This window comes from Mytilus galloprovincialis, chromosome 6 (genome assembly GCF_965363235.1).
Source record: "Mytilus galloprovincialis chromosome 6, xbMytGall1.hap1.1, whole genome shotgun sequence".
Lineage (NCBI taxonomy): Eukaryota > Metazoa > Mollusca > Bivalvia > Mytilida > Mytilidae > Mytilus > Mytilus galloprovincialis.
Window position 1 is genome coordinate 37,806,945 of NC_134843.1, and position 24,758 is coordinate 37,831,702.

General features: G+C 32.6%; 1 protein-coding gene across 9 annotated transcripts; it reads right to left on the bottom strand.

Annotated features, from left to right (window-relative positions):
* Positions 1–2,827: 2,827 nt before the first annotated feature.
* Positions 2,828–24,690, bottom strand: LOC143079525 (monocarboxylate transporter 14-like). Of its 9 annotated transcripts, none has more exons than XM_076254918.1 (7): positions 24,639–24,690; positions 12,560–12,818; positions 11,681–11,824; positions 6,534–7,181; positions 4,998–5,267; positions 4,337–4,462; positions 2,828–3,036 (listed from the first exon to the last, which is right to left on the bottom strand). In XM_076254918.1, the coding sequence occupies exons 2-7, from the start codon at positions 12,756–12,758 to the stop codon at positions 2,879–2,881; spliced, it is 1,545 nt and encodes a 514-aa protein (XP_076111033.1). In that variant the 5' UTR covers positions 12,759–12,818; positions 24,639–24,690; the 3' UTR covers positions 2,828–2,878. The 9 variants fall into 9 exon arrangements, 8 of the variants coding, with proteins under 8 accessions (XP_076111033.1, XP_076111035.1, XP_076111034.1 ...); XM_076254920.1 differs by lacking the exon at positions 24,639–24,690 and adding an exon at positions 21,231–21,320; XM_076254919.1 differs by lacking the exon at positions 24,639–24,690 and adding an exon at positions 20,372–20,753.
* Between the last annotated feature and the right edge of the window lie 68 nt (positions 24,691–24,758).

Below are 24,758 nucleotides of genomic sequence, written 5' to 3' on the forward strand. Positions count from 1 at the left end.
TTTTAATGTTGTGTTTATGTTGTGTCGTAGTTCTCCTCTTATATTTGATGTGTTTCCCTCAGTTTTAGTTTGTAACCCGGATTTGTTTTTGTCTCAATCGATTTATGAATTTCGAACAGCGATATACTACTGTTGTCTTTCTTTCTCCATCAAACTAGAGATAAAGAATACAACCGATACAGTTAAATCTGCCTAATATCTTGACTAATATCATATTCCCGGGCTTGTATTTCCTATCAAGATTTCCTTGATAGAGGGTTGCTGCTCACAAGGAAGCTATTAAACCAACAGTTCCAAATGGTGAAGCTGAAATCATCCCTTCGTAAATTTTACGGACGCCATCACGAGTTGGTTGACCGTTATGGAATAACCGTTTCACAGATGATGTCGGATATGTTTCTTCCGTCGTTACTACAATCCCATTCCCTTTTCATGAATGTGACCTACCGAATTAGACTATTTATCGGATTTGTAATAACATGAGCAACACGACGGGTGCCACATGTGGAACAAGATCTGCTTATATATATTTACCCTTCCGGAGGACCTGAGATCACCCCCTGTTTTTGGTGGGGTTCGTGTTGCTCAGTCTTTAATCTTCTATGTTGTTTCTTGTGTACTATTATTTGTCTGTTTGTCTCTTTCATTTTTAGCCATGGCGTTGTCAGTTTATTTTCGATTTATGAATTTGACTGTTCCTCTGGCATCTTTCGCCCTAATTGCAAGGGCGTCTGTTATTTATTTTTAGGGAGTCTGCGTTAATTGGTTGTTGTAATCTGTTGTACTGTCGAATATATTAGTGATGTTTTTGTTGTATTCCGATAAAACACAGTAACAGTGATATATTATAACACTAGTATTTTAGACTCAATAAATCCAATAATGTCGTCCTCTTAATTGGTTTCACTTGATTCAAGTCTAAAGATTCATCAAGTGAGTCCAACAATGCATCCTTTATCTAATTACAACATCAACAACTCAAACATTTAACGAATGGAAAACATTTGTCATATTCCCGACTTGGCACAGGCATTTCCTTTTAAAGAAAATGGTTGATTAAACCTGGTTTTAAAGCTAGCTTACAAACTTGGCAGAAAGTTCAATAACTTTATTACCGGTACCTTCTTCAAAAAACCCATCTCCTAAGAGATTCTTTACATATTCGTATTCAGAGTAAATACCATAGAGGAACCTATTGTTTATTGCAAAATCCCGACATTATAAAATGTTTAGTTTAAACAAATTATTTATATAGATTAGGAAACAAATTATTACAACTTACATGAATCTCTTTCCTCTTTGCTGGTGCGACTGCTGCTTTGTAGTGGCATTAACCTGCTCGTTTCCGATATCTACAAGTGTGTCCTTTATATGCAAGATGTATTGCTCTCTCTCTCTTAAAACGGGTCAGCCGTTTATCGTCCCCTTCCGACAGACTACCATCGTTTCTTAAAAGAACATACTCTCAAATGGTGTCAAAGTTACAATGTCAAGGGGATAGATGGACACATTCTATTTAGGTCTGTCCTTGTCCTATTGGTATAATTTAGTGTGGCTGGTTTCTCTATCCTATATTTTCAGGTTCACTAGGATACAATTGTAGAATATTTACCGTAGGAGGTTCCTAGAACTCCCACAACCTTGATTGCATCGTCAACATCCCCTTGCGTAAATCCAGAATTCCTCCACAAATGATGTTTAATTTGTTTCGTTATGAAAAATGGGCGTAAACAACTATCATGCCTTTGTCGGAATTCTCATATATTCTGATATAAATTCTCCTTTTTAGAAGGAAGGAGTATTGTGTCTTTATCTAAATCAAGGATTGCTTCCCATCAGGAACAGATGCATGGTAAAGTAAACGAGTGGGCCACATAATAGCTGAATGTAACGACATTCTGATGATGCCTGGAGCGCACGCTTTTGAATGACAGGGATCAACGCGCTGATATGGAGGTATTATTAACGTATAGAGCCTCACACACACAAATCAGTCCAGGTCATTTACTAGTTCAATGAACTAAAACTTTTAAAGTCCCATATCTTTGCAAAAAATGAAAAATCAAGATCGATACAGTACGGTGAACAATCTGAGAAAAGTTTTATGACATATGGTCTCAGAAGAGTGGCGTTCACATCGTATCATTATACTACAAGAGGGAAAACACAGTCAAAGTTCGATAACTAACGTTAAAATGAGGATGTCTAACAATATACTTTTCAGAAATGAAATCTCAAATTTCAAACTGATACATGTACCTCATCACTGCTTACTGTATTATGAAGTTTGTCGCTATACCGTATGTTAATATGAATAAAACGACAAAATCAAAGTATGCCTTCATTTGTGGTTTAATTGTGCATAGCTCTGATCAATGTCTTATAAGCTGATACAAAATATCGCTTACATGTAAATATGTAATACGGGTTTTTTTTAGTGATTAAGATTATAACACAATGTTGACTACTGTACCCTTATTTTTGACATTTTACCTATTATGTCTGTTTGTTTTGTTCACGCATCGTTGTCAATATAATGGAATTTGATGCGACTGTCATACAAGTGAGGGGTTTAGCTAATCCAGGTTCAATCCACCATTTTCTACATAAGAAAATGCATTTACCTCGTCAGGAATATGACAATTGTTATATATCCATTCGTTTGATGTGTTTGAGCTTTTGATGTTGTCATTTCATTAGGGACTTTCCGTTTTGAATTTTCCTCGGAGTTCAGTATTTTTGTGATTTTACTTTTTGAGATTTGACCAGTTTTGCAAGTTATTTTATATGATGCATAATATTTCTCGACTTTTGACTTTAAATGTCGACATTTTTTTCCACTTTAATTGCAATAGAATTTTTTTAATTCAATAAATAATTATGTTTCTAAAGTCTGTTCCTCTTCTGTTTGTTTCTGTTCAGTTTTACATCTGTTACCGAGACGTAGTGATAGACTGGTTACACAACCGCACAGATAGTATGAGGCAACCAGTAAAAACGTGTAGAAGTAAGATCCAGATGTATCATAAATGAAACCTTCAACATAAAAATAATATACGATCAATATTCTTGTATCATATAATATTATATAGCGGATACGTTTTAATGCGTATCACTTTTGAATGGACATAAATAAGAGCGATACGGTGGAATAACATCAAGTGTGACCGATGATTTGTACTATTCACGTTCTTGGTGTGACCACACAACACGAGTACACTAAGAAAAAAGACAATATGTTAGTCTGAAAATGATTTGTAATGTTGTTAGGCTTGATACTTCTAGCTTTTAGTAACTACAAGTACTCGTAAGATTGGTACTTCGTGTATTGATTTTTTTGTATTACTTGTTTGTGATGAGTAAAGGTATTTCCAACTGATATTGAGAGGGTTTTTGTTTATGTTGTGCTGTTTCACAACTGTCCATGGTTAGAGGAGGATTGAACACTTATAAAAAAGTTTAACCTATCTATATATGCCTGTAGTTAGTAAAGAAAAGGTTTGTTTTGAAAACGACGACGGACGTTAATTGATAGCAACATGGACCTTTAGTCAATGAGATGAAAACAGATTTGATTGTATGTAATTAATAAATCAAATTGAAAAATAACAAATCAATGGATTAATCCTTAAAATTTTTTATATCCCCCCTTAATTGTTAAGTTTATTTTCAAATATCCGTTATTTGACGTGGTTTGGTTCTTACATCCCGTAATTGTGTTATTATGCTAAAAGTATGGTCATTTTTTGTATTCTTGTCCGTTTTTGCTATTATTCTGCTTTCTCTAAATGCTTTTTTATTTTTCTTTGTTGACATATTTGTTTGTTTTACTAGTAATTAAGATTAAAACACACTTTTGACTGCTGTACCCTTATTTTTGACATTTTAACACCTATTGTACTGTTTGTTTTGTTCATACATTGTTGTCATGATAAAGGAATTGTATGCTACTGTCATACATGTGAGAGGTTTACCTAGCTACATTTATACTATAAAACAAGGTTTAATGATATAAATCCATAATTTCTTCATAGGAAAATGCCTGTACCAAGTCGGGAACATGTCGGATACTATCCATTCGTTTGATATGTTTGAGCTTTTGACTTTGCCATTTGATTAGGGGCTTTCCGTTTTGAATTTTCCTCGGAGTTCTGTATTATTTGTTATTTTTCTTATATCTATACAAGTTATAACTAAACAGAAAGATCACAAGTACAAATCCCTTCTGTTTGCTCATGACATTATATTGCCTAAATAGATTACGTTTATACCATATCATTAAATATTGGCTGGGAATGGAATCATATCGTTCGGTTGTAGGTACTAATTATCTTACCCGCTAACGGTGGTACTGGTATACACGATATTCCCTGGAAAAATGATACCCATCCATACGCATGAGACAGATAATCTATTCCTACAAAGTCAACGATCACAATAGTTCTCATTCCCGTGAAAGTTCCTACAAATCAAAAACATAACGTGACCAACAATTTTTTTATGACATATACAATTGAATTGACAAAATCACATTTAATAGTTGCAACAAGTAAATAAAGATCAGTAATGGCGATATAAGCTGGAGGTATATAAAAATGTCTTCTGAACTGTGTAAATTTGACCGAAAGAACCTTAGGGTATGAACATACGCAATTATTTCCGTACTGTGAGGGAATTTCAGTATTTTCAAATCATGAATATAACGGGAAGCTAAAATATAATAAAAAATACATAATTAAGGAAACCATTTAGTTTTATATTGTAGCGTTGTCTGTGGAAGTGAGATCTTTGAAGTCTATTCCATCAAATAAACGATACTCGCCATTCGTTTGTTTTCTATTAGTTACATCTCAACGTTTTTCGTCCTATAGGAAATTCGGTGTTACATGATTTTTTTATGATCATTGCAAATATTATAGCTGATTTGGGATCAGATAGTGAAATATTTTATACCAAACCTGTATTGTATTTAAAAGTCTTGAGATAAATGCACTTACCCACACAGAATCCTGAAATTATTGAATATACTGCTATCTGCCAGAAACTTATACAAAACGGAAGTAGAAATGTTCCTATAGTTATAACAACAAATGCTGTGAAATATAGCGTAATACTCCTGATGTGAAGGAAATCTATTATAAATCCTGTAAATATCCGTCCTAATGTATTAGTTACTCCTATGAAAGACACTAGTAAGGCATTTTCTGTTCCTGGAATCCCTTTTGAAGAAGCGAAATCTGGGATGTAAAGAGTACATATGTACTGAACTGAAACAAAGCAGAAACAGACGTAGTATTAAATACAATTTTGATACTTTGTCTATATCAAGAACTGATTATTGAAATTACAGAACTACTTGTACACTACTAAAGTAAGTATCTTTTCATATAAACAAGATCAATACATGTGGGGGAAAATCCAAAAACATGAAAGATATGAAATAACAAATACTATTGGAATAGGGAATTTCCTTTAAGTATCGAAATACCGTGTTAAATGATTCTTTTATTTGTCTTTGTAAAAGAGGGACGAAAGATACCAGAGGGACAGTCAAACTCATAAATCGAAAATAAACTGACAACGTCATGGCTAAAAATGAAAAGGACAAACAGACAAACAACAGCACACATGGCACAACACAGAAAACTAAGGAATAAACAACACGAACCCCACCAAAAACTAGGGGTGATCTCAGGTGCTCCGGAAAGGTAAGCAGATCCTGCTCCACATGTGGCACCCGTCGTGTTGCTTATGTTATAACAAATCCGGTAAATAGTCTAATTCTGTAAATTATTACGTTGACTGTTTACTGATCTATTTTGTAATATGCATTTGACATGGCACGGTACTTATGTATACATCCCGTATTTGGGTTATGGTAAATTTGTATATTCTTGTCTTTTGTTTTTGCTAGTGCGTTTTATTTGTTTGTCTTTTTAGTGATTAATTATATAATATAACGTTGTCTGTTGTACTCATATTTTTGACGTTTTGTTCTCATATCGTTGTCCATTTTAAGCGACTGTCATACAAGTGAGAGGTTTAGCTCGCTATAAAACCATTCCACCACGTTCTACATAAGAAAAAGCTTGTACCAAGTCATAAATATTACCGCAGTTATTCGTTTGAGCTTTTGATTTTGCCATTTTATAAGGCACTTCCGTTTTGAATTTTTCTTGGGAGTTCGGTATTTTTGTTAATTTGGTTTTTTTTTCTTCATAAATGTACAAATGAACCATTCAAGTCATATGCCTGTGTTTCAATGACACTTCAGATTTTTTTCCCCAATAGAAGGTAATATCGTAAGACGGTGAAAATGAATTAAAAGAGATTTCGGGTTTAAATAATTAAATGCGGTAGCAGGCTGACATAATAAATCTAGTTAGGACGTATGAAGATACGTGCGATAAAAACTTTATAGGAAAACATATGTATATTTTCATGCAAATATAATTTTGATTCATTTCTAAGGAGAGCACTGCAAAATTCAAAATCCAAGATTATGAAGTAGTCTAAGATGTTAAAAATTGTACCTGACCAAAACACCATAGTAAACAATACTACGATAAAAGAAGGCTGCTTCAATACGTGGAAGTTATCTTCATAATGCCTTATATTTACACAACGAGACTTTTCTTTCTCTGGTTCACTATATGATAGGTTCTGTTTAGATTGTATTTGTTCGCATGAAATTTGCATGAAGCCACTACTGTATATATCGTTTCTAGATAAACCGTTCAACAAAAATTTATCAGTAATTTTCACACAATCCATGCTATTGGATTTTGCTGCTGGTTCTTCGTATTGAAGACCGTTGCCATTTATATGTTGTAAAGAATGGTAATTATTTTCAGATAAAAGTTTTCTTTTTAGTGGAAAGATGAATTCGTCACGTGTTTCTGTGAACACCTTTGTATTGGTATTTTCATTTTCGGGTTCACGAACAGCCAGTGGTCTAAACATCGCTCCACTTACAGCACAGTTAAGGTAAATAGCTGCTATCAACAAAACAGTCCCTCGCCAGTCAAGCACTTGCAAAATGATTTCTGTAACGAATGGATATACAAACATTCCAAAACCAGCTCCACTCATGGCTAATCCCGTTGCCATTGCGCGTCTGTTGTTGAAATATCTGCCTACAGCAACGATTGCTGTCATAAATGTCACACCCATACTTATGCCTGTAAAACATTTTAATCAAAGTTAAATGTATATAGCATTAATTTTGTTAACGAGGTGAATATGCATTAACTTTCTGTTTTCAAAACATATATTTTTAGCATATATATCAATAAGAAGATGTGGTATAACGGCCTATGAGACAACATTACACATGAGACAAAATGCCATAGAAATTAACGTTTGAAGGTCGCCAGACATCCTACAACAATGAGCAAAGACTATAACGCCAAGTCAGATAAAAAGACCTCGAAATGACAAATGTTAAACCATTCAAAGGAGAAAACTAACGGCCTTATTTGTGTACAAATTATAATGAAAACGAAAAACATATACGATATACAGCAACAAACGAAAACTTCTGAATGACATACACAAACAATTTGGAGTGGTTAAACTAGTTTACATCCTCTCCCCTACCTTGGCCATTGGTGTTGCGGCACAAAAATAAGAACTTTAAAAGCCAGTTGAAAAGGGATAAACTCATCTGATCAATACAAAACAGAATTGTATCTAACAAAAACACAGGGCGGACGTAGCAGGGTACTTATACATCCCCATTACAAAAAAAAAGACATTAAGGGTATACGATACAGTTACATGGGAGGTAATGACGTTGCTAGCGTAAATTGTTATTTTCGCGACGTCAAACTATATGACTTATCGGGAAAAGATTCAGTTTTCGACTGATTTTCATCATTCAAACTTATTTAACTTCAAAACGAGTTCATGGACCCCTCTTTTTCAAAATACCATTTGGTTTGATTACGCGAGAAGATTAGGAAAAAGTAAACAGTGCAATTTTTTTTAATTTGATAAATATACAGCAAAAAAATTATGTTTTTTTCTATATTCATGAACATTAATTTTGATAAATATGAGTTATTTCTGAATAAAAAATGTATGAATTTTTAGGATACTTATAAAATACAGAAATTACAAATTATTTAACAAAAAAACAATTTGTGTTTATCTTTTAAAACAAAAAGTTATGTCTTTCTTTCGAACGGGAAAAAATAGTCTATATGGAAATTTTTATCAAAATGTAAATACGGGATCAAAACTGTATCGTATGCCCTTAAGCACAGATCTAAGAGTACTAGCAGTGACTGACATTTAGTTCAAAGTCAAAAACAATTAATAAATAGTCATTCATCTAAGACTAATAAATTAGAATGAAATTCAAAACAGTGTGGCTGTGGCCATTGATTAACACATTAAATTCATCCATTCACTGGGACAATTTACGTGAACGTTTGTCTATAACGACCACTGTTCACGACTTACCTACGATAGACATTTAAACTATGGGGTCACCAAAGGTTTCTTAGCGCCTTTAATTATAAAATAATTCGAAAAATAAATCAGGAATAACCTTTATGTTTTGATTTATATAATTGATTTAAATCAAAACATCGTGTTATTTCTGATTAATTTTTCGAATTACTTTATTAAGGTGTTGAGAACCTTTGATGACCCCATAGTTTAAGTGTCTTTAAAAAGTACATAGTGAGCAGTGGTCGTTACATACAAACGTTCACCTAAATTGTCCCAGTCAATGGATGAATTTAATGTGTCAATCAATGGCCACAACCACACTGTTTTGAATTTCATTCTAATCAGTACACATTCAGTATCAAATGGATTTAGTTGTCTGCTGTTTAGTCGGGTTGTTGTCTCTTTGAAACATTTCCCATTTCCATTTTCAATATTTTATAAGTGTAAATTTTTGTTACATACATATATATGTGACCAGCCAGGACATATCCAGGCTAATGGTAGTAGAACGTCATTGTGAGAAAAAACGCCGTTAACTATATGTGACTAGCCACTTCCAGGCTTAGGAGGGTACATTGTCTAACATTTGCTTTTTGTATATTTATCTATATAATATTCCGAAACAAAACTCTGTCATGTTATTATTACATATTTGTTGTAATAGCAATGAAACGAGTCATTTCGAATACCGGTATGAAAATGAGACTGTTCTATGACGACTTTTATTTATTGAAGGCACTAATATATAAAATACAAAATTATTGGCTCTTAGTAATGTTCAATAGCGTATTTCAAGGAATAAAATGTCAAAGAATTAAATTTACTACAATACAAACAATTCTTAGCTCTATTTTAGAACATGTAATTTAAACTTGTTGAAACGAAGTTAGTTTAAAATTTGTCACAGTAAGCTTTAAGAATTCCTTTTTTATTAAATTTGTCTTTTAATTTAAATTTATCATGTATGTCTCTAAACATAGTATGCGACGCGTAACAGTTTAGAAATTATTATAAATTAAGGAATGTATCTCCCTCATGCAAAGCTCTCATTCCTTTCACGGATTTGGCTATACTTTTTGGACCTTTTGGATTATAGCTCTTCATCTTTTATATAAGCTTTGGATTTCAAATATTTTGGCCACGAGCATCACTGAAGAGACATGTATTGTCGAAATGCGCATCTGGTGCAAGAAAATTGGTAACGTTAATTTTATTACTACCACTGGGTCGATGCCTCTGCTGGTGGACTATTAGTCCCCGAGGGTATCACCACCCCAGTAGCCAGTACTTCGGTACTGGCATGAAAATACGGATGTTTTGTGTTATTAAAATTTACTGTTACAAAATGATAGAAATTATTATAAATTAAGGAATGTATCTCCCTCATGCAAAGCTCTCATTCCTTTCACGGATTTGGCTATACTTTTTGGACCTTTTGGATTATAGCTCTTCATCTTTTATATAAGCTTTGGATTTCAAATATTTCGGCCACGAGCATCACTGAAGAGACATGTATTGTCGAAATGCGCATCTGGTGCAAGAAAATTGGTAACGTTAATTTTATTACAAGTCTTGGTGTTCTCATATATGCATTTGATACGGTGCATTTATTTTGGATATATTTAAGACTCTATTTATGAAAGAAAATCTAAGTTTATAAGTAGGTGTTCTCTTACATGCATTTGAAACGGTGCATTTGTTATGGATATATTTCAGACTCCATTTATGAAAGAAAATCCATAGTGCAGAGAATTTTGATTTTTTTTTTGTATCAATTTAAAATGTAGATTCAAATATGTTTCACTTCAAACGAAAAAGTAAAACTTCTTCAATGATGTATAGTTCGGCGTCCGCAAAAAAGAATCCAAGGAAAGTGTTTATCTCTTCTTCACAAATACGTATTTTCATTGAATCTCGATATTTATCATGTTTATAATTTTTCTAACAATGACGTTCTACCTCCATAAGCCTGGAAATGTCATGGCGGGTCACATATGCCTACTTTGGTTAAGCTTATATTTCTGCCTAAATTAGAACTAAATGGGTTCTAAGACTGGCATGTTGCAATAGCACATACAGAAAATACATTTTCAATTTTTTTAGTGTACCGTGTACGTAAAATGAATCCAAAAACGTATAAACGCACATCGGTAACATAAATGACATACAACGGTACCAAATTCACTGCATCCGATGCGCGCTTCTACAAACAATGTATCGTCAGTTATTTTCATGCAATAATAATTGGAAATCTTAAACTTTGACGAAACAGAAAAGGGACTTCAAGTATAGGTCAACGAAGACAAGAAATCAAAGCTTTGCATGAATGAGTTGCATTTAATTTAATCCTGGTATCTATGATGAGCTTATTTACAACCACTGGGTCGGTGCCACTGCTGGTGGATTTTTAATCCTCGAGGGTATCACCAGCCCAGTAGTCAATACAGTCAGCACTTCTGTGCTGACATGAATTGTCATTGATATGGTTATATTTATAAATTAACTGTTTACAAATCGTTTGAATTTTTGAAATCATACTAAGGCTTTTCTTCCTCAGGAAAAGCTGTCTTTGGCAAAACGTTTAGTAATTTTGGTCCTCAATGCTCTTCCACGTCGTACTTTATTTGGCCTTTTAAACTTTGTTGGATTTAAGCGTCACTGATGAGTTTTGTTTGTGAAAGAAACGCGTTTTTTTTTTGTGGACGAAACGCGCGTCTGGCGTAAAAACAAAATTTAATCCTGGTATCTATGATGAGTTTATCTTGAATTCCGAACGATTTTTTTAAGTTTATCACTGCAAATTCTATAAAAAAGGTTATGCTGACTTTTACAGACGCCATCACGAGTTGGTTCCCCTGTTTTACAGATAACGAAGGCCAATTGTTGTAACCAATATTTCGTCCTCTTTTCCTCGAGGGTTACCTGACTAATTAGACTTATCACCGGGTTTGTATAACAATGGAAGCACGATGGCTGCCACATGTGGAACAGGATCTGACCGATCCGGAGCATTTGGGTTCACTCCAGATTTGGCGGGGTTCTTATTGTTCCTTCTTAACATTTCTATCTTGTGTTTTGTATATTTTTTAACGTTTATCAAAACACAGTCCGTTTGTGTTCGACTTGCATGTACGAGTTTGAATATCCCTTTGATAACTGGCGTCTCTTTTAATGTATTGTTTAAGTTTTTATTATTATAATAAAATAATGAAGTTAATAGTACCTCCCAAAATTCCATAAGCTATGATAAGAACTGTAATGTTTGGAGAAAATGCAGAGACTGTAAATGCGAAGAATCCTATAACAGCACCGGTGATTGTTACTTGTCGTAAGGAAAATCTTTCCAGAAACATACCAACTATTGGTCCTGAAAAAAGGAAATGTTTATATTAGGACAAATATATTTGGATACTCGATACGTTGAATCATTGCTTGGAAAAAAGTAAAATCACAAAACTACTGAACTCCCGAAGAAAATTTAAAACGGAAAGACCCTAACCGATCTTATCAAATGGCAAAAAACACACCAAACGAATGGATAACACCTGTTACATTACGTTATGAAGGAAATATTCCATATTTGTTTTTCGGTTATTGTTTTGTACATATAACCTGGTCGTTGTTTTTCTCGTTTGAATTGTTATCATTTGTCCTTTCGGAGCCTTTTATAGCTTGTTATGCAGTATGGGTTTTGCTCATTGTTAAAGGTCATGCGGTAATATATAGTTGCTTTCCTTCTACGTCAGTTTGTGGAGAGTTGTCTCATTTGCAATTATATCACATCTTTTTATTTTATAAACATGTAGCTTGTTATTGAATAGGTATATGAAGGCTTATTGTTAAATATCAACATATATATTTCTTTAAAAAAATGGCAAGATTGCCTGGATAAAACTTCAAAATAGTAAGCTGTGTATTATAACATATCCATAGAACCACAATAATTTAAAACTACAAGTCTACAATTGTCTCGAAATGATTACACGAAATCAAAACCAATAAAACAATGAAAATAATTATATCACTTAAAGTAATAATCAATGGATAACCTATAAATAAAGTTTTATTTACTGGATAATCATTACGATATACACAAACATACCTATGAGGTAGCATACTCCAAATGACAGCGAGGCTACCCATGTAGTACTGGACTTTGATGCTTGAAATTCTTCTTGAATTGGTTTAATTAGAACTCCAAACGCAGCCGTCGTTCCCTCTACTATGAACGCTACAATGAAGGTCCCAAGACAGACCATCCAGCCCCATCCCCCGTCAGGTCCGATTTCGTATTTCTTCATGCTTTTATTTTGTCAGCTACTTATCCGTACTAATCACATTTCTTTCAAGTATTTACCATCCTGTTATATTGAAATACTAGCTTATGAACCATGACGTGAGACATATAAATCCAAGTGTTTTATTAATTTTCCTCTCGCGTGATAACTTAATGATTTAAAATTCATTTATGTTTGTGTGTACTGCTGCATCCATCAAAAATCATCCAACTGTATCTATACACTTTGAATTATTGATATGAATATTTAAATATGATATTAACCTGACATAGACTTATTTAAAAAAAAACCAAAAGATGTGTTGGTTGATATATAGACGGATGTACATATATTTGTGTAACACGGGTTGTACATGTATAAATATGCAGACGGAAAATACTTAAATTTCATTGTAGAATACACTACAGTATGTACTATATGACTTCGCATTCTTTTTAAATTAAGTCTTAATACTGCTATTTTTCAATTTTCATTCTAATTTACGTTGAGTTCGGGTGGCATATTGACAGTATTACCCGCAAGTATAAATATTAGAAAAAGACAATATCAGATAACAAACAAACATCGAAAATAATGTGCCCGACGTAAGTTGTTATACAACTACTATGTATATTGATTAATAAATAGAACTTTAAGCTATGTATACATTGATTGACAGATATTTAACGTCCAATGGCAAATATTTGATGCACGTTCAGGACGGAAACAAATTAACATTAAATACAATTGGTAGATCATTTTATAGAGGCCGTCTCAGACCAACGTCTGGATAATTTTGGAATGACTCTAGAAATGATTATATAGTGTATAGACATTATAGATACATATATCTTACCTAGGAACAGGCCACCTTCAAACCTTGAAAAGTCATGGTTTTCAACGTACAGAGAGCGTTGGTAAAAAAAAACAAAAAAACTAAACTACCACTTGATTGTTTATAATGTAACTAGATGTTGAAACATTGGACGATATTTGCTTCTTTAAAAACAAACAAAATAAAAATATTTCACTGAATTGCTACAACTTATATAAAAAAAATAAAAATTCAAGAACATTTAAATACAGAAAAATACCATTAAATTATTATAAATGACTTCCCGACAGGCTCTCTAAGTATACAAAAGCGGCGTGACCGTATCCGTCTTTAAGTTTATAAGTAAATTAAAAATTTAATGAATCTTATACTTGTTAGCTTATATATTGTCTTAAAATTAGGAAAGTTTTTACAAATGCACTTACTCGCGGGCAAGTGCTACCTACCTTCTCGTCCTCTATCTATCGACTCAGTTATGTTGAGAGAGACATAATAAAAATAGAACTATAAGTTACAATTGTAGAAAAATAAAATCACTTGGCTTTTATTTACAAACCTTTTGTAAAAATATCAGCAATAATTTGCACTATTTGTTTAACCGGGGTCTCTTTACATGTATGGTTAATAATAAATCTTTATAAACTATGTGTATATTTTTACCTGCAGTTGACCACAAAATGCAATAGCTGACCTTGTCCATATTTTAAATTTCAATTGTCCTTCAACTCTAAGTCCATCCATATTTATGGATTATAATGTTTTTATTATATTGCATTTTCTTTTTATTACTAGTATTCTCAACTTGACTTGGAACATATTCTCTCAAAACTGTTTATGATATAGGTGGTAGGCATGCTCTATTTATTTGCCATGATTTGGTGACAATTTCATAAAGAGGTATATAAATATTCTTAGTATTACTTTTTCATCGACGATATTCATCTGTATATTCATGAATTACTTTTTCATCAATCATATTCATCTTTTTATTCATGTAGTGTGTTTTTAAAAGAAAAAATATATAAATGTACCACTTTTAAAAAAGGGATGATCGTAATTCAAATTAAAGCATCAAATTAATAAAATTGTTGACTTTGACCAGATTTGACGCTGTTTATTTCTAGACCATTGTAACAGTGGCAACCATGTTTCAGGTCATCGACCATATTCATCTGTATACCAATACATATAACAACCCCCACATCAGTCGGACAGCTCGCTTTACACGAACACGCACACTATCAAGCGGCACTGAGCTGTGTATACATGTACTTGTAGGTGTGTCATTATCAAAAAAAGTGCAAATTTCGACGAGGTAACATTTTGAAAAATGATGTCATTGTTTAAAACATTTTATATGTGTTCCGCTATTCTATAGTATGGTAGCAACGATATTCAGAAATATGCAATGGGGAAAATGAAGAGTTCCTTCAATTTTGACAATTTTAGGTCATGCTTTGATAGAATCGTGTCAATGGTGTTACCATTTTAAGCATACATTTAGCTACTAAATATTATTGTTTAACATCAAACAACTGTTCCAATTTGTTGTTTAGGTTAAAATTACGACTGATTGACATTATATATATATAGCTGTGCATTCTATTCAAAAATAATTTCAGAATACATTGTCGTAAAAAAGTTGGCTGTACAAATCATGGCCGTTGTAAATACTTAAATATGCACTTAAAAATGAATATATGTGAACAAAGGTGTCAGTATTCACCTTAAAAACTAACAAAACGTTTGAATAGACTTATTAAGAAGGGATATAGTTACGATACTGTAAGGATTGTGCCTGATGTTCATATGATGAAATCATAATCTTTCAGTCAGTTTAATTGAAGTCTGGAGCTGGCATGTCAGTTAACTGCTAGTAGTCTGTTGTTATTTATGTATTATTGTCATTTTGTTTATTTTCTTTGGTTACATCTTCTGACATCAGACTCGGACTTCTCTTGGACTGAATTTTAATGTGCGTATTGTTATGCGTTTACTTTTCTACATTGGCTAGAGGTATAGGGGGAGGGTTGAGATCTCACAAACATGCTTAACCCCGCCGCATTTTTGCGCCTGTCCCAAGTCAGGAGCCTCTGGCCTTTGTTAGTCTTGTATTATTTTAATTTTAGTTTCTTGTGTACAATTTGGAAATTAGTATGGCGTTCATTATCACTGAACTAGTATATATTTGTTTAGGGGCCAGCTCAAGGACGCCTCCGGGTGCGGGAATTTCTCGCTACATTGAAGACCTGTTGGTGACCTTCTGCTGTTGTTTTTTTTGTTTTTTTTTTTTTGCTTTTTTTTTTCTATGGTCGGGTTGTTGTCTCTCCTTGGCAAATTCCCCATTTCCATTCTCAATTTTATGTGTATGATTAGATGATAATAATATACCTAATCCTTCGTACACGACCTAAACACACTTATATTTATGAATGAAAATTAAAAAAATGTCGCATTTTTATATAGTAACACCACTGACCCTTCAGGAACTCCAATGACACAAAAGTATCACCATTGACATCACATTTCAAATTTACCTTTATTAAGTTCTGAACACAGAGCCAAGAACACCGAGCAAAAGAAAAAGATAAAAAAAAATTATTAGGCTAAAATATCTCAAATTATATAACATAACATCAATAACTAAAAATGTCAATAGTGTTACTAAATAGTGTCATTGGTGTTACCAGCATACATCAGTTTGTGAAAACTTTGTATATGTAATACATGATATTGTTAAAACATTGTTAAATAAGTATTGTTTTTCGTAAATAATATGATGTTTCGCTTGTTAAGCATGAAAGAAACACAAAACAATGCTGATTGTCATGATATATTCAGTGGTGTTACTAAACTGGTCAATGGTGTTATTTTATCAAAATGGTCTCACCATTGACAGTAACACCAATGATTTAAGGTGTATTTTAAGATTTAGTTACGAAATAAGTGCTCCATTCCCCTATTCTATATGTTGTTCCTGGTGCATGTTTCTATAATCAATATATTTCATAATTCAAAGTTCAGGAAATGTTTTCAAAAAAAGATTTGTATAAGGGTACACCATGGACACTATTTTCAATTATGATATAGCTTTTACTTACTTTTAAGATTTTTGCACTAAATTTTCAACATAATTGTTTGTTTTTTTTTTTGCAAAACATGCTTACAGGTCATATTGCTAAGGGAGAAACTGTTGTAAATGCCCAAATCTTGCGAAAGATAACTCTTGTCCTACTAATTTGTCCTTTGGTTACACCATTGACTTAAAAAATGTAACATTTCCTTTTGGTGAAATTTTTTATTACAAAACCAACATACACCTCCTAAATCATTAAAACAAATGTTTGTATGTATCAAAATGCAATAAAAAGTGATAAATCTAAAAACAAATCATATGAATAATAGTCCTATTTCAAGTCTGAAAGGATTTATAGTAAAACATAACCGTTAATTCTGGCTATCTCCAAGGGTTTAAGAAAACATTAAGGATGTTTTTATAACATTTCATACTGTAAACTGTATATTGGGTATCACAAAACATTCATATCTAACATATGCAAGTGTTATTTTGATATATTTTCATGTCTGTGATTTAAAAAGACCCAATAACATAGTTTTGCATGTTTTTTTGATAATGACCCAGGTGTACATGTTATTTTCTTATAGAATTAAAAACAAAATTGCGTTACCATTTGGAATATATGACAACTTTTGCTGATTATCAATAATTCATTTTGTACAAGAACATATAATACAATACAATATTTTAGTAATGTAAAATTATACTTACTATATATAGTTTATATACATTCAATATGTCTCTCAAATTGCCTTCAGACAAAACACACTACATGAATTATAGGGAGTTAAACATAATATACATACTGATATGTTGTTGAAATTTTGTTACCTTTCAGTTTGTTGCGAATAAATATATGTGTTGATACTATTATTACCGGGTAAAATGGCGTTCCGTCTATACGGAAATCAAGAAGGAATATTTCGCTCCTTAAACTTTTATATTAACAGTCCGGCACGACCGAACAACAAACTCCAAAACTAAATGTAATGTTACATGTTTATTGGAATGTATAATGTTATACAAGTGGTGAGACTTTAATAAAATATTGAATCTGAATCTGCAAACAATAACAATATATATAAGCACAAGCAATTAAAGGATTAAGCAGATTAACAGATACCAAATAAAAATAACAGTTTGATTCAAAGAGTAATTAGTGTTCGAAACGTATTTGTAAGTTATTGTCCAAATTGTCACAGAGAATGAATAATTAAATTAATAGAGTAAATGCATTTAAGTCCTTTGTCCAAGATTATGACACTTAATCCGTGTAAAACACTTTTTTCTAAATTTACGACAATGTCCAGACTAATAAAATAAATGCTAAATCTAGTAAATATAATACATTAAAACGATTGATTTAATAAAATGTTGTTTAAAGTCCAAAAAGTCTGGTCATACTATACAAAGTTTTTTTTTTTTTAAAACATACTATACAAAGTTTGAAAATGCATGTTTTACACTTCGTAAATTTAAATTTGATAAAAAAAAAAAATACATAAGCGCTGGTATTTTACTTTTATGTTGATACTGAGTTGATTAAATACGCATTGTCATTAAGCTTTTTTTTGGTATAATAAATAGATTTCAATTAAAAGACATTTTTTTTCTTTATCAATACGATAAAAGTTATATACTTGATATTTGTTTAGATTTTGAAGTCTAATCTTTATGTTGGTCTGGTGAAGTTAGTTGAGTTCTTTCTTCCTCCAAGAGATTCTTGACCTCTGTTGTTATGATCTAAAATTATCTTTACTGTTAAGATGGACCTATTTCGTTAAATTGGTTATTTTTCTTGTTGAGCTTCCATTTCATTGTGTCTTTTCTTTCGAAAACAATAGGACCTTCCATTATTTTGTGGCCCTGGCTGCAGACATATAATAAAATTTGTTCAATCAATGCACCAGTATGCATGACGACACATTCCTTTGAATTTGCAAAACGTTTGACGCATTTTTTTTAATTTGACATTAATATTCTTGATGTTGTTAAGGTAATTGGAAATTTTACAGATTCTAAAGTCAATTATGAACTCTTCACATACCATATCACATTTAAAAAATATGTTATAAAATTGGTATATTTTGATTATGTTGGTGTTTCCATGGTAACGATAGCCAACTCCATAATTCCAATACAGATATCATATGCATTGACCCATAACATGTATAATAACCATCAAATTGTTTGATATAATTTTATTTAAGAAAATACAGCTTTCCCTAGTTTTCATGGCAATGACAGCCATTATGAAATCCCTAATTACTGTCGGTACCTAAACACATCACAGGCAACATTTTTATTAAGCTGAATCTTTTAACAAAAGAATTTGAAACTTGATTTTTTTATTCATCTTTTGACTTTCCTTGGTAACTGTGGCCATCTTGCATATTCCAATGTCATCTGCACAACTTCACACGAAGGAAACTTTTTCATTAGCAAACACCTCGGATAAAGGGTCCTCAAACGTTTGCGCGATATTACACTACCACATCCACTATGAAGAGAGTGCTTACGCAGTACAATTACTTGTTGTATTGTACGGCATTGAGGTCAATTGCTGTAAATCAAAAAAAGATGTGATGATTTCCAATGAGAGAACTCTCCACAAGAGACCAATTTACACAGAAATTAACAATTATAGATCATTGTATGGCCTTCAACAATGAGCAATTCCCATACCGTATAGCTTAAAGGCCTCGAAATGACAAATGTCAAACAATTTAATCGAGAAAATTAACAGCCTAATGTGTGTACAAAATAATTACCGAAAAACAAATATGTAACACACGACAACTACTGAATTACAGGCTCTTGGCTTGGGAGAGGCCAAAACATAATCTGACGGGGTTATTAAACATGTTAAACCAGTTTGAAGGTGCCAACCCTCCCCTAACCGGGATCAGTTGTGCAACAGTGCAACATAAGAACGTTAACAAACTATAAATATCAGTTGAAAAAGACTCAACACGATCAGATGGATCCAAATAGAAATACATGTGTACCTAAAGTGGATGTGAACGCGTACGTGTGCACCAAAAAAACAAAAAGACATGAACTTGATTAAGTACTGCCCTTACCGAAAAAAAGCCCTGCGGCATAAGTTTGCAGCAAACATTGCCGCAAGCTTGCAGCAAATGTTTGCTTCAAACTTGCCGCAACCATTTTACCATGCAAATGAAGTTTGCGGCAAGCTTGCGGCAAACATAATTATGCAAATTAGATTTGCGGCAATTGTTTGTTGCAAACTTGCAGGAACTACACATATACTTATGTCATGTGTGAAGACACATTCAATTTATCTCTTTTAAAAATTACACAGCAACATTTTTAAAAAGTCAATTCCTGTCTTTATACAAACTGTCATTGGAAGAATTCTTGCAAAGATTTAAGGAAATACATACTAGTATACATGCATTTGAGTTTTGAAAAAGGGGCAGGAGTCATTCTCAAATGACATAATATACCTGTATTAAAAAACGAACAAGGTAAAATCTCAAATATGTATTGAGACTAGGTAATAATTGCATTACAGAATTTAACTTAATCTTAATAAACATGATCATGATGGTGCAGTACATCAGTTACAAATTCAAACTTATAATGGCTTAAGTTTTTCAATAACACATACATGTATATATATACATGTAGTTGCTTACTTAGATGATAACATTAATTATTTCATTAAAACATGAATATCTATGAATCATTTGTACTTACAAAATTTCATACTGATTATCCCATATTATTGAACCAAAATGCCTCCTTGATCTCTTATATATGTGAAATGCATTTCCAAACACAACCAACTTGACCTAGCCACAATTTCAAATTGTTAGCATCCAGGAAGTGCCAACTGGGCATGCCCAGTCAATATTGTGTAATTCCTGCAATGTTCTGGCAAACATATAGAATGGTCAAAGTTTTCTGCAATCTTGCGGCAAACATATAGAATGGTCAAAGTTTTCTGCAATCTTGCGGCAAACATTCTTTATTATTTTAAACTTTCTGGCAATCTTACGGTAAACATTGATGTTTCTGCAAACTTGCCGCAAGCTTGCAGCAATGTTTGCCGGAAGTTTGCAGCTAGCGGCAAACATCTGCAAACAATTTTTTCTGTGTTCCTGCAAACTTTTTGTTTGCTGCAAGCTTGCAGCAAGTTTGCGGCAAACAATTCAGTTTCATAAGGGTGATCTGTGAGTACTCGCACTTACTGACAAGTTCAAGGCCAATACTAACTAATGCAAAACAAATCATGTATTAAAAAGTGAAATATCAGTCGGTACACAACTTACATCCAATGGATATAGCGTAAAGATGTCAAACTAACTAAAATATTAAGAAATGTGTAGTACAGTGAAAGTACATAATTTAGTTTGGTTTTTAATTTACTGTTAACAAAATCAATATTTACACCAATAATTGCAGGTGTGTACAAAAATACAAAATTACATTACCATTTGGAATACGGGTATTAGAAAACGTTTTGCTTGAATGATTATCAAATTCATTTGTACTGCACATATACAACTAGGTTGTATAATTCTACATACTTTTTATGTTGTATAATTCTACTTACTATTCATAGCTTAATATATATTTCAAATAGCCTTCATACACATTACATTTACGTGAATTCTAGCAAGTTAACCAAAATATAAAACGTTTAAAATACCGATACTGTTCAGTACACCTGAACGAACATATTCTATATGCATGATCAGATTGCCAAGGAGCATATATTGATGCGCTTATAAAAATATCATTCGGCGGGTCAACAAACAAATACAAAACACAGGAAATAGTATTACGTTTTCATGCGAGCCAACTACTCATCGGAGATTAAAAGACACGAATGCATAAACAAATAGGAACGACGTTAAAAATATAGTAAAGTTAATAACGTATGTCAATTTTATATGCTATAAAAGCACAAAAATGACAAAATGTGAAACTTTTGAAGAGAGAACACTTAGAAGCTTGTCGAAAACCAATAAACGAGAAACAGTTGGGGCAAATATAACAAGCAACAATCACTTGATTACAGCATAATAAACGTATAAACCAACACACTACACATTGAATAATATGTATATGATTGTCAATGTAAACAATGCTTCTAAATAATATAACAAATTCTTAAATATAAAGTCATGCATTCCTGTATGATTTCATAATTTCCTTTAGATTTAAGTTAATAGACTAATTTAGGTATATTTTCAAACAGTATTTTTTATGTAATGAATTCAGTATTTTTTCAGGTCAGACCATTTGGTACACATAAACATAATTAAGAAGAACCAATGCAAGTTTAACTATAGTCTTTTATATTTTTTCAGTATATTTTGTTGTTACTTGTAACATTTAACAGTAATTTAATTTTGGATGTTACATGTCTTCTGATTGGCTGACGTTATTTTGTTATTAGCCCATAGCCATAATTTAGTCATGTGACCGTGACGTCATCAACGTTTTTTCATGGTTTTCTACGGTTTAAAATGGAATTTAGAATTAAATTATAAGAAATGGCTGTAATATTTTTTCTGTCTATTCGAAATAACATAACAAATGTGGTGCACACTATAAAATAACCCGCTACGTTCAGTGTGCACCAAATTTTTTATGTTATTTCGAATAGAAAAAATATTAAGTCATTCCTTAAACATCATAAACAAGAATGTGTCCATAGTACACAGATGCCCCACTCGCACTATCATTTTCTATGTTCAGTGGACCGTGAAAATTGGGATCAAAACTTTAATTTGGAATTAAAATTAGAAAAATCATATCATATGGAACATGTGTACTAAGTTTCAAAATGATGTAACTTTAACTTCATCAAAAACTACCTTGACCAAAAACTTTAACCTGAACTTCGCACTATCATTTTCTATGTTCAGTGGACCATGAAATTGGGGTCAAAACTATAATTTGGCATTAAAATAAGAAAGATCATATCATGGGGAACATGTGTACTAAGTTTCAAGTTGATTGGACTTCAACTTCTTCAAAACCAACCTTGACCAAAAACTTTAACCTGAAGCGAACGGACGCACAGACGGACGGACGAACGGAGGCACAGACCAGAAAACATAATGCCCCTCTACTATCGTAGGTGGGGCATAAAAATTTGGTGCACACTGAATAACGCGCGTTTGTACGTAGACGAAGTGGCAAACATTATTCATTTTAAATATTGTCTACGATTTTATAGTAAGTCTGAGCAATTGATACACCATTTTTTTGTTCAGGTAAACGGGGACAATGAACAATTGGAAGATTATGTACAGGAAAAAACTTTTATCAAAGCTGGTTTCCAACCCCCAGAACACCATGAATCAAAAAAGTAAAAATCCAGGAAAAAAAGGGTTCCTATATAGGAATGGGGAGTGCAACGACATGGAAACTGTTTGGGTATTAAGATTATCACAATAAAGAAAAACCTCATCAAAATTGAGAAAAAGCTCATCATAATAGAGTAAAACCTCATCATAATAAAGAAAACCCTCATCATAATAGAGAAAAAAACTCAGCATAATAGAGAAAAGCCTCATTACAATAAAGAAAAACATGATCATAATAAAGAAAAACCTCATCATGAAAAAACGGAAGTATCACAAGGCAGTTACGGCGTTCCATAATATGACATAGAAATAAACAACTATAGTTCCCCATATATCCATATACAATGAGTTAAATCAATTCAATTTTTTTAACTTATTCTGACACCTGACACGGACTTCTTTTGAACTGAGTTTTAATGTGCGTATTGTTGTGTTTGTTTTTTCTACATTGGTTAGAGGTTTAGGGGAGGGTTGAGGTCTCAAAAACATGTTTAACCCCGCCTCATTTTTGCGCCTGTCCAAAGTCAGGAGCCTCTGGCATCTGTTAGTCTTGTATGATTTTTAATTTTAATTTCTTGTGTATATTTCGGAGTTTAGTATGACGTCCATTACCACTGAACTAGTATATATTTTTGTTTAGGGGCCAGCTGAAGCACGCCTTTCGATGGGGGAGTTACTCGCTGCATTGAAGACCCAATGGTGGCCTTCGGCTGTTGTCTGTTCTTTGGTCGGGTTGTTGTCTTTTAGAAACATTTCCCATTTCCATTCTTAATTTTATTGGCCGATAAAAATCAGGCAATGCACTACGAAGCCTACCAGACGGACATGTAGAGGCAACAGTAGTAAGTCATAAAAAAATTCATAAATCGATTGAAAAAAAAAAATAATCCAGGTTACAAACTAAAAGTGAGGAAAACACATCAAATATAAGAGGAGACCAACGACACAACAAAAACACAACACACACAGAAAAGAACTATAATATAACAATGGCCATTTTCCTGACTTGGTACAGGACAATTTAAGAAAAAAATGGTGGGTTGAACCTGGTTTTATGGCTACTGTAGTAAGTCATAAACAAAGGCAACAGTAGTATACCGCTGTTCGAAATTCAAAAATCGATTGAAAAAAACTAATCCAGATTACAAACTAAAAGTGAGGGAAACACATCAAATATAAGAGGAGACCATCGACACAACAGAAACACAACATGCAAAGCTCTAATTCCTTGTCCAGCGTTGGTTTTACTTTTTGTATTATTTGGTTTAATAAAGTTTTTAGATTTTCTAATATTTTGGCCTCGAGCAACACTGAAGAGACCATAATTGTCGAAATGCATGTCTGGTGCAGTCAAAATTGGCACCGTTAAGTTTTTTTTTACATTTTGTCGGCCAAAGCCGAGGTGATAGCGTTCCCGAAGGGGAATTATTTTGACAATTTAATCCAAACAATTAACTTCATCACAACATAAATTTCCTTTTTTGTAAGGAATTAAATGATACGAATTTACTTTGTAAAAAGTAAATTAACAAAAAAAAAAACGAACTCCAGGTAAAATTCTACATGGAAAGTACCTAAGCAAATGGCAAAATCAAAAGCTCAAACATTTTAAACAAATGAATAACAACTGTCAGATTACTTACTGGTAACAGGCATTATCATGTGAAGAAAATGGTGTCTTATACCTGGTTTGATAGCTTTCTTGACCTCTAAAGTGTACGACAGTTGTATAAAATTCAATTACATATTGACAACAACGTGCG